At 32.0% G+C, this 12,348-nt stretch overlaps 1 protein-coding gene across 1 annotated transcript; it reads left to right on the top strand.

Moving 5' to 3' along the window:
- The first annotated feature begins 3,124 nt into the window (after positions 1-3,124).
- Positions 3,125-11,846, top strand: LOC145634988 (protein SRG1-like). The gene is made up of 4 exons (XM_081686303.1): positions 3,125-3,479; positions 4,568-4,815; positions 9,429-9,750; positions 11,385-11,846. The coding sequence occupies exons 1-4, from the start codon at positions 3,240-3,242 to the stop codon at positions 11,640-11,642; spliced, it is 1,068 nt and encodes a 355-aa protein (XP_081542429.1). The 5' UTR covers positions 3,125-3,239; the 3' UTR covers positions 11,643-11,846.
- Positions 11,847-12,348: the final 502 nt, after the last annotated feature.

Raw genomic sequence — 12,348 nt, 5'->3', positions numbered from 1 at the left:
GCTTAGGTGATCAACTAACAATTAATTAGTCAATTCTAATCTTATTTAACGCAAGATACTTTGTGGAATTGATTAATTAAACATTTTAAAGTGATCAATCAACACTAATTAATTATTTAAAGTTCTTTTACACAAGAAAATAAGAGTGATTTATCTAAGTGCTCAGGAATTTACCACTTCTCTTTGCTAGATCTCCGTTTAGAACGCTTATGGACTCCTTTTTGTTCGGGAACCTCCACCGTAGTAACAAAATATCAAAGGGGTGAGTGTTTAGGACAAGAGAGGTTAAGTAGCACAAGTTCACAAGTTTTTCGCCATAGTTTAGGGTTAATTTCTGTCTGTATAAGCCTCGGATTAAGCCTCTATTTATAGGGAATGGGTAGGTTTAGGTTTTTGAACATTCTGCCGCAGCAGGTGTCGTGCGCAACGTAACTGGATGAGTCGCGCACGGAAACCCAGCGCAAGTGATGGAGCTGCGCTACTTAAGGCAGCACAACTAATTGTCTTGCACGCAGCTTTATGGTAAGATTCGATTTTCTAATTTTTAAAATTCTGAATCTTTCACGAGCGCAACTCTAGCAGTTACACTGAGTTTCACGCGCAACTGAATTAGTTGCGCGCGCCAGCCCAGTGCGACCCCTTGAGATGCGTGCGTTATTTTCTGCAACAACGCTTAGTTTAACCTAGGCGCTCCTAAATCCGTCATTATTGGGTTTTAAGTACGGGCATAAGCCTAATTATGATCGGATTTAGGGGCCATTTGGTTCGCACGAGGGAATCGGAATGGAATGAACAAAGGGAAAGGAGAAGAATGGAATGAAAATACCCTTTTTTTTGCTTTGTTGTTTGTTTTTAAAACAAAGGGAATCAATCCCCCAACTACACCACCACCACCACAACCACCACACCACCACACATTTCATCTTTCTCAGCCACCAAATTCCTCGTCGGCCATGCCCTGCCCCTCGCCGGCTCTCCCCCTCCCCTCGCCGCCCTTCCCCTCCCCTCGTCGCCGCTAGCCGCATGAGCCACGACCTCCCCTCCCCCGAAAAAACCTCCCCTAGCCCCGCAAAACCCTAGCCCCGATCACCAATTCAATATTCAAAGATTTAACAATTTACCTAGTGAGAACTAATTAAGAAAGTAGGATTCGAGGGTTGAAGTTAATAAACTAAAAATAAATTTCAACAAGTTACCTAGTGAGAACTGAAAAACGAAGTAAGGTTTAAGGTGAGCATAGGTCAGTTTTACCTTCTCCGGAAGCATGTTCAAAGCCGAAGGGAGGTTATTTTAAAAAAACATATGCCTTACGAAGATGAAGTTTACAAGTTTTAATTCCCCTTGTTTTATTTTATGTTGCTTAGTGTATGTTGTAAACACTTTTTAATTAATGTCTATTTTGCTGTTGTCAAAATATATATATATATATATATATATATATATATATATATATATATATATATATATATATATATATATATATATATATATATATATATATATATATTAAAAAAATTTTTAAAAAAAAAAGAATAAGAAGGTAGGATTTGAGCCTTTGAGGGATGAAGTTAATTTAATAAATAAATAAATTAAAATAAGGAAGAAGTTAATTAATAAATAAAAATAATAATAAATGTTGCTCGTGGGTATCAAACCCAAGCTCTTTGAAAAATAATAATGCTTCTACCAATACAACATTGTGCTCTTATTTGTAATGTATGCATTGTTAAATCATTATACTAGTATATTTAAACCTTTACTTAATAAGTCTTAAAATAAAAAGAAAGGAAAAACAAGGAATTGATGCTTCTGGGTATCAAACTCATGTCTTTTATCTAAAGATACAAAGGGCATGTTCGGCAAAATATAGTTGTGAAGGTAGCTGTGAGTTGTGTATGTAGTTGTTAGCTGTCAATAAGCTGTTAGCTGTGAAGATAAATAATTTAGATATGAATGTTCGGTAAATTAGCGGTTGACTAGCTGTTACATATAAAAATCAACATTTTATTTTTAAAACTATAGATTAAATTTTCAACAGTTACCTCAAAAGCTACATCCAATTTCAAAAGCTAATCTTTTTAACTTTTCATAAAATCTACCTTCACCACTAAAAGCTACCCTAACCACTACTTTGCCGAACACTCACATTTTTTGTCAAGTAGTGATTTGACTTGGTCAAACCACTAAAAGCTACCTGAAAGCTACTCAAAAGCTAGCGCCAAACACGCCCTAAGGCGGTAAGGCCTCAAGCCTCAACCCCTAGACTAGTAATAGAATATGGTTATTAGTTGCAATGTTTGATATTTAAAAGCTCTTTTTATTTTTGCTGGGTCATGTGACCCACTATGCACAAGGGTGGGTTCGCCACTAAGGTGAAGTAATACAAAAAAAAAAATAGAGGAAGTAATATTTAACAATTAAACACAATAATCATCTAAAATTATGTGTCACATCAGTGTTATAAAATATAAATACAATATTTTTTTTTATAAGGTAAGGAGAACGATCCTAACCGTTTTTTTTTTTATTTTTTTTTATTTTTTTTTTATAAGGTAAGGAGAACGTTCCTAACCGATTTTTTTTATAAGGCAAGGAGAACGATCCTAACCATAACTCAACCTTCACTGTTTTAATTTGTGGTATTTGCGAGTTAGACACTTTGACAGTGAGGGGGAAGAGAAAGGGAAGGGATCCCCACTTTAGCTTTCACAATTAAACTTAGCTTTCACGCACGACCATAGCCCTACAATTAGAGGTGTCAAGTCGAATATCCGGGTCAGGTTAGGTGGAGCCGGGTCGGGTTTGATTTCAAACTTGATTCATGTTAAATTATTGTGTCCATGGTCGGCTTTAATTTCAAACTTGAATCATGTTAAATTATTGTATCCATTTAAGTCGAAATATGAATCGGTTTCAAATCAAATAGGTCAAATCAGATTTTAACAGGTCTATAGCTCTACCTGCATTTCCACAAGTTTTACGTACTGTATCCTACAACTAGTTGGTATAATTTTCTTATAAAGACAACAAGAATAATTATTCCACTTCCACGCCACGTACAAAAATTCTAAGCAGACAAATTATCATGGCCCTAGTAGTCAAATTTGATGGTTGAGTAGAAAATTTCATCTTAAAGACGCAATTAGTAACCAAAAGTCTACCTTTTAATCTTTACAAATCCGATTAAAATAATGGTAAAAAACATTATAATCAAATCATAGATAGCAAAAGATTTTGTAATGGAAGGAAAAATAATAAACCTAGTAGGATCGAAATTAGTACCTAGTGTTCAAGAACTAGCAAAAGATTGTCCTATGGAAATCCCAGAAAGATACATACGAAATGATCAAGATCCTCCATTAGCAACTGACGATGAAAATCTTCAATTGCCAACTATTAATATGGAAGCTTTGATTAGTGGAGATGGAGTTGAGCTTGAGAAATTGCATTCAGCATGCCAAGAGTGGGGCTTTTTCCAGGTTAATTACGCCATAATCCTCTTGTTTTGCCTTCATTATTAGTTGCTAATTCGTGTGCATTATTGGGACACATTTGTCAATTCATAAGTTAATCTCTGAGATTCACAAAATTTGTTTATCACATGGCAATTTTATAAATAAATCAACAACTTTTTCCATAAAAGTAGGTCCTATAGTGATGATGACTGAATAAAGTTGTTGATTTATTTACCAAAATGCCATGTGATAAACAAATTTTGTTTATCCCAGATATTAACTGGGGCTTCCTCTATTATTAATATAGTGGAAAGTTAAGTGATATGCATGACACACTTGTCCATCCCAACTTTAATTGTTATGATTATGCATGTTTGTCAATGGACATATTTTTTCAATAACAACTCTAATTGTATACTCCGTGCTATAACTTTTGTAATGGGTGCAGCGTGTTTCATTAATTTTTATTTCTAATTGTTAGAACAACACCTAATGTAAACAATAAGGTCTTCAATGTCATTTATGACACCCGATGCACCCCTTAGCAAATTTTGGTGTTTTAAGTTTTAACTAGTGCTCATAGGTGGTGTTTGTTGCTTAGTTAACCCAAACTATAATTGATATTGTTGTCTTATTTTGGTATTAAAATAGTTATTGACTTATTGTTGATGTATTATATATATATACTTCCTTCGTACTGTAATAAGTGTTCCACTTACTAATTGTGGTTGTGTTTTAAAGTAATAAGTGTTACACTTTATTTTATGACAAAAATCTAAATTTTGATATTATATTTTTCTTTTTTCATGGTTCTCACATAAATCCACCACTACTTTATTATTATTATTATTATTATTATTATTATTATTATTATTATTATTATTATTATTATTATTATTATTATTTATTTCCTCTTACATTCATTATTTTCAATAAATTATTAGCCTCACTATCTTTCTTTTACAATTAGTAAAATACTCTCTATTTTATTTAAGTCAATTAAATTTCCTAAAACTATGTGACGGTCAACAATTATTAAAATACGAAGAGAGTATTAATAATATAGTAATATAATAATATTGGGTAGTTAACTAGTTTGTGATAATGTGCAGCTTATAAACCATGGGATAAGTTCTTCACTGTTGAAAAAAGTCAAACAAGAGACACAAGAATTTTTCAACCTTCCACTAGAAGAAAAGAGAAAATACTGGCAAACTCCAACAGACGCAGAAGGATTTGGACAAGCCTTTGTTAAATCAGATGACCAAAAGTTGGATTGGGCCGACATGTTTTTCGTAACAACCTTGCCTAAACATTTGCGTCGACCCAATTTGTTTCCCATGCTACCTCTTCCATTCAGGTTCGCCTTCTACTACATCCTCCACACTAGCATAGTGCCCGTGCGATGCACAGTTTATAAATCAAATTATTAAACCCGTATGAAAAATAAAAATAAAAACAAAGGTAATTCATTTACTATTAAAGGATTTGGTTACTATTGGTCAATAAAAAAAAAAATTAAAGGAACGTTATTTGAATAGTATTTTATGTTATTTGAATTTCTTTTAATATTTTATAATGTTATTTTATTAATTAAAAAATAATTGAATAATACCCCACATAGCTATATAAGAAGTGGACTAATTTATTTATATCTCCTGTTGTAAAAAAACTAAAATTTTCTTATCATACCATCCGCATCAGTAGCTACAATCAATCTAATATATACATGTTTTATTTACCCGTCACACTCATTAAATCTATAGACACAATAATAACCTTATATTTAACCTACCAGAGTATATATTTTCCTAAGTTAACCATTGTGCCAAAAAATATATATTATATAATAGTCACATATATAACCAAGTAACCAACAGCTGATTAAATATAGTATACAACACAAATACATCGTATATAGGTATGGATACTGATAATTTTATATAAATAAAATATACGGAGTATATATTATTAAGATTTATCCCTTCCTTAATTATAAAAAGGTTAACAAAACTCTTATAATAGTGCATGGACATTTATATATCTAAAAATGTTCTTTTTACATATATTTTCCCCCATTTAATTTTAAAAGCCTTAAAATTGTCTCTTGAATTTGCTAAATTGATTTAAAAGGTTATGTTTATTTCAATATTTAAAGCCATTTACTATTTTCATTTCTTTTTGTTTTAATTTTTCTATTTAGAATTTATTAGACTATTAGGTTTCAAGATCGAAGTCAATATCTTTTTACCGTACAATCACTAAATCAAAGTCGCTCAACTAAAATTTTGGACATTGCATAGCTACACAACATCCAACACATTTAATGATTACATGCAAATAATTTTAATAAAACTACGCATTCGATATAAGTTATTAAACAATTTAACTATATATACATTTTGATAGGTTTATATCTTTCATATTAACAAAATTTACAAATGTTATTATTATATTTTGAAAAAAAATTTAGACTTTGGAGTTTTGTATAAGATAGATAAAGGATAAGTTAATTCCCGTCATATATGCATTGAGTTTTGGGTGTTCTATCCGGTTCACCCTTTGGGCTAATCCAGATTTGAGGATCAGTTCTAGGTTATTAGGTTTCATTCCCCTTCCGATTGTTGTTGCAGGGGAGCGAACATAGGTCCTCCCTACCTAGTGTAGTCTCAGTCACCACTACACCAACAACCAATTGGTGTAGTGGTGATTGGGACTACACTTGGTATGGAGGACACGTGTTATAAAATATTATATTATATACATATACTTTTTTATATTATAAAAAATATTATATTATATACACATACTATTATAGTTAAAAGTATTATTATGTATAAAACAACATAAATTATTGCACATGATTGTTGTCTATCTAGTATAGTACATGAGCAATGCACGATTTTTAAATCAAAATGTTAGTTTTTCTAAAAAAAATTCATAAGTAATAGCATTATTATTACGAATATTACAATTTAAAACACGAGTAATAGTTATAATATATTTTATATCTGTCCCCTTTTCCGTCAAATGTCTAATTCAATTTAACTTTTATTCTTCTTGTTTAGATTGGTTATTGGTTCTTATTTTTTTATTTTTTTTTTATGCAAGAAAAACAAAAGGTCATTGTAAAAGATATTGTATAGAAAATGAAAGACCGATTAAAATTTAATTTATGTTCAAGATTATGTATTTTTTCCCAAGACAACATTTTGGCTCAGCATTCAGTAATTGTCAAAGAGTACAACAAACGATAAAAGTAATTTTTACACTATTTTGTATCTTTATCAAAATTTATCAAAAACTTTTGTATTTATCCGATTACTTTAATTGAATTTAGGATAACTTGTAGACTATTTTGGGTAACTTTTATCAATAAATAACTTTCATTCATTACAGGGTAGCTTTTATAATAGGTGCACAATATTTTATTGTACATCTGATTTTTTTAAAAATGTTTGTATTGATTTCATAATTGACGTCAAACTAAATTTTATCGATTTTATTTAATTTTCATAAAAAAAAATATTAGCCTTTCAAAATACGAAATATTTGTTTCCTTAATTATGCCACTTTAATCATATTGCTTCAAATTAGTTATTATTCTTTAACTTGACTATAAATAAAGATTGGAAAGACTTTATGGATTATTTGTAGTATTGGAAAGTATATATTTATTATAAAAAAAATTAAATCAATATTTATGTTAGAAAATCATGAAAATCTTATGCATGTATAGAAACTTGCTTTTATTGTTTGAAGTTTAACAAAAATAACTATGCTTGAATATGTAAACAGTAATTATATAGATATATTTTATACATAAGATAAGACAATGACAGAGTAACATTTGTCATCCTCACATTGAGGCGCTTGTCTTTTAATATAATAATATAGATTGGTCATAATTTGGAGAGAGTATAGGTTAATATTCATGATAAATGAAAAAGGTTTTTATCCTGGGACATTTCTGTAAATAAGTCAACAACTTTCTACAAACGTCAGGCTTACAAATGCTTATTTACGAAAAGTCATGCTAGATAGCATATTTTATTGATTTATTAACAGAAATGCCAATAAATTAGCATTTTTTGTTTATTACGATGATTAAATGGGGGCTCCATCCCTCATTTTATACCAAGTATTCCCTTCCTTTCAATATTTCGTAACATATACATATACAAGTGTTGGAAATAAAGAAAGGAAATTCAAAGGATCAGATATGGGCGGGCGCCCGAACGGGCGCGAGAAGAGTCGTAAAATTCTTGAGCTCCGTTGCCAGATTGGGCGAGCTCCGCCCGATTGGGCGCGAGAAGAGTCGTAAAATTCTGGAGTTCTGCCGCCCGACAGGACGAGCTGCGCCCGATCGGGCGCGAGATGACGCCTGAAAAAAAAAGAGTGTCCGCCCAATCGGGCGAGCTCTGCCCGATCGGGCGGCGTGTTTGTCCGTTGGACTCCAACGGATCCCTTAGATTCCTCTTCTAGTTTGATTTCTTGTAACCCCCCATTTAAGAGGTTGATTATGATGTTTTAACCACCATAATAATTCTGATTTCATTCTTCTTGTTCAAGGATATTCTCTCTATGATCTTTTCATCTACCTCAATCTCTATTATAAATTAGAGAATAATTTTCTGATTTCATATACTTGAAAATACATTCAAACACAATAGCTTAAACACATCTCTCTTTGGGCATAAGATACTTGACTCCAACCTTCCACCCAAAAGTGTCTTTGTGTGGAAGAGGTGTGTTAACCTTAGGGAACGTGCCGGCGAATACAATTGAGCACCGTGGTTGCGCCGGATTTTCGTTTTCAAGTCAGTGATTTGCATCACGACATACCATTTGTTCCTTTGTTTTGTGAGATCAATTTTTCGGTCTTACTTGTTATTTCTTTATACTATTACTATAGATTTCTTCTATATTTACACAATAAGTTGTCCATAAAATCGTTTGGTCATAACATTTTTTATATTGTAAGGAGGACTTCCTTCTTTCACTTTTAATTACAATATTTTGACTTCTATACTTGTCAGTGCATAATTTAAATGATTTATTTCTCTAAACATATATAATATATATTACTCCCTCTGTGTTTAAATAAATGAAACAACTTGACTTTTGTACTATTCATCTAATTCACTTTGACTAATTTTTGTGCTTTATAAATAAGAATTAATAAAGTCTTGTGGTTACGTACTTGTTGGAATCTTCCCAATGAATAGTTTATTAATATATTATAATTTTTACTTATTTATAATAAAAGATATTATCAGTCAAAGTATTATAATTGCATAAGTGCACAAAGAAAACATTTTATTTATTCAAACATGGAGGGAGTATAACATTCGCATATAAGTTTATAGAAAGTTTAACCCAAGTCTTAAGACTTGGATGTGACACCATTTTTTGTGGTCTCCATTGAAAATGATATCATTTAATTCTTGTTAAGACTCACTAAGACTTGCACAAATTTATCACTTTAGCCCTAAGACTCAAATATATGACATATTATGTAGAAAAGTGTAAAAATAAATAAATAAATAAATAAAAGGATGATAAAAATAAAAGTGAGGTGGTTGCAATCTCAAATCTTAAGTTGAGTTTTGATATTTTAAGACTCAAATTGAGACTTGCTTGAGATTTAAGAAGAAATATGGGAAAAGTCTTAAGCATAAGTCTTAAGACTCAAAATGCTAATGTCACCCCAAATCTTAAGATTTGGGGTTCGAACCAAGTCTTAGACTTGGGACTAAACTTGCTCTGAATACAGTAATGTTTAAGATCATAAGAAACACTATGTAACAAAATAGTTGGAGTCCTTAGTTTTTAATAACTACTATAGGAAATAGGGGTTCGACCTTAGAGTCTTAGACTACAAATTGAAATTATTTACATCATACCGTACTTTATTTCTTGGCTTTTAAAAATGTAATTTAATAGTAACATATGAAAATAATCCTGATGCAGAGACACATTGGAAAATTACTCGACCGAGGTTGATAAACTCTCAAGGAAAATCTTAGATTTTATGGCAAAGGCTCTAAATTTTGATATTGATGGCAATGTGTTTGGAGAAATTTCTCAAGCAATGAGGATGAACTATTATCCACCGTGTTCTCAATCGGAAAAGGTCATTGGCATTGTGCCTCATACTGATGCAACAGCCCTTATCACTATCCTCCTACAGCTTAACGAAATTGAAGGCCTCCAAATCAACAAAGATAACAAATGGATCGCAGTTAACCCCCCACCCGATGCCTTTATAGTCAATATTGGTGACATTTTGGAGGTAAGTACGCAATCCATTTTCTCAATGTAAATCCCTGTTTTAACAAAAAAGAAAAATTGATATTAATAACCCCAACTTTGCTCTATTTTCTTTAAATAATTTAAACTCTGGAATAATCCTAATTTTTTGGAGTGTTTTCTTTCTTTAATTGCAATGACCGATTACCTATTAAATGTTTTTTTATTCTTAATAGCACGTGTCGCAAATTAATTGGTTAAAAAATTTTAAAACAAAATTAAGGGTCTATTCTCTTCAACTTATTTTCAGTTTAGTTCAATTCCAATAAGTTCGGTTCAACGATTTTTTTTTTTAATTTTCTTCTCTCACAAAATATTCAGTTAAGTTCATTAGTTCAGCTCTAATAAGTTCAGTTCATTTTAACTCACTTCAGTTTATCAAAACAAGCCTTAAATATAAAACACCATCCAAACCCTAAATCCTGGCAAACCCAACCTTGATGTAAGCTAGCTCCCCCCCATCCTTCTCTTCCCTTGCGCCGCTATTCCCCCTCCCCCTATGTCGGTTTCCTCCCTCCTCCTGTGCTGATCATGCGAACCCCCCCCCCCTTACCACCCTCCTCCTCTCCTTTTTCGGCTCTCCCCCAACATTGAATCTCCTTTAAAACACTCGAACTCCCTTAAAATCACCTCCCCCACTCTCGAAAACCCCAAAGACCCCTTCCCCATCGAAAACCCTAGCTGATAGGGTTTTGGGGTGGGAGGAGGGGCGATTTGGGTTTTTTTTTTTTTTTTTTTTTTTTTTTTTTTTTTTTTTTGAGTGAAGGAGGGGTTTGCTTGGTGGTCACGTGGTGGAATAGGAGGGGGTTTTAGGGAGAGGGAAAATCGGCTACGCTAGGGTAGGAGAGGGGCGGCGAGCTGGGCAATAGTGGTGGGGTTAAGGTGGGCCAGTGGGGGAAGGGGGAGGGTACTTTATGATTTATTTTTTAAAATATTTTTTTTTCCAATCAGGCTAAATTTGACATGTTTCATGCATGTAACTTGATATAATAGGTCATTGATTTGATTTGTTGACCAGTTTAGGATTGAAGAAATATAACACTCCCAAAATTTGAATTATTTCAGAATAATTCAAAGTTGGAATTATTAAAAGAAAACGGAGCAAAGTTAAGATTATTAATATCAATTTTTTGTTTAAAAACCAATTGGTTGTTGGTGTAGTGGTGATTGGGACTACACTTGGTAGGGAGGACTTGTGTTCGATCGCCCGCAACAACAATCGGGAGGGGACTGGAACCTAACCACCCAGAACTGATCCCCGAATCCGGATTAGCCCAAAGGGTGAACCGGGTGGAACACCAAAAAAAAAAAAAAATATGTAACTTTAAAATAAGAAATATAAAAGGGAATCAATAAAAATTATTTAATTTCAGTAAAAATAATTTCGATTTAGTAAAAATAAGGTGAACAAAATTGAACTAAATCTCTAGCTGGTTTTTTTTTTTTTTTTTTTTCCACTGGTGTATATATATGTATGTATGTTTATGTATATATATGTATGTATGTATATGTGTGTGTATATATATATATACACACACATACACGTCTTTCTTTTTTGTTTTTTTTTCTTTTGACAAAATATATATACAGTTTAATCCTTCTACTTGTATCATGTAGATAATGAGCAATGGGATGTACCGAAGTGTTATGCATCGAGCCGTGGTGAATGCAACTAAAGAGAGGTTATCAATTGCCACATTTGTTTCCCCTTCACTTGATCGTGAAATAAGCCCCAACCCTAGATTAATAAACTCGATCAATCGTGCAAAGTTCAAAAGAATCAGCATGAAAGATTACTGGAAGGGATTTGTTGATCGTCCGTTGGATGGAAGAAGATACCTTGATGGTGTTAGAATAGTTGATGATGATGCATGAGCATTCATCAAGATGCAACTAGTCAAAAGAAAATTTAACCTTGTTTAATTTGTTGGCATTATTCATGAATCATGATCATCAATTTATCATAATGTTATGATCTTCCTTGTAACAAAAAGTGCGCTTGACGTTTTATTTTCTAATGTATAAATTGATGTATTTATGTAATATATTTATAAAAATAAAATAAAAATATGTATTACTAGTTAATATTTTGGGAGAAAAAAGGAACGTTGGTAATCACATTCTTCTGTAGAATTTATACCAATTTATCAATTAATTTGAATGACATTGTATTACAAACACTTTAAAATATGATTACAGTGTTTAATTTGAACGTGTTCGTTAGTACTACTTCCGATTCTTCGCTCAGTTTTAGTTGCAACAATTTGTTGGATTAAAGAGAGTAAAAACCAAGTTTTTTGGAGGTTGATTAGTTTGCTCCACAAGGAGATTGTGGCCTACAATGTTTGTCAACAAGTGGGTTGTGGAGTGAACTTTTTATGTCTATTTTATAAGGAAAAATCAGCCTACTCCACAAGTAGGTTGTGGCCAACAATGATTGCCCACAAGTGGGATGTGGAGTAGACTTTTCATGTCATCATACATTTTACTTTTGGCATTCTTTCTTCATCTCTTGGATTATCTTGTAACCCCTTATTGAATTGGATGTTTATTGTGATTTAATCATCCTTTGTTGTCTAGA

The sequence above is a fragment of the Chenopodium album genome, chromosome 6 (genome assembly GCF_948465745.1).
Source record: "Chenopodium album chromosome 6, dcCheAlbu1.1, whole genome shotgun sequence".
In the NCBI taxonomy this organism is placed as follows: domain Eukaryota; kingdom Viridiplantae; phylum Streptophyta; class Magnoliopsida; order Caryophyllales; family Amaranthaceae; genus Chenopodium; species Chenopodium album.
Note: the sequence above shows the minus strand (reverse complement) of the source record. Positions and strands in the feature narration are given on the sequence as shown.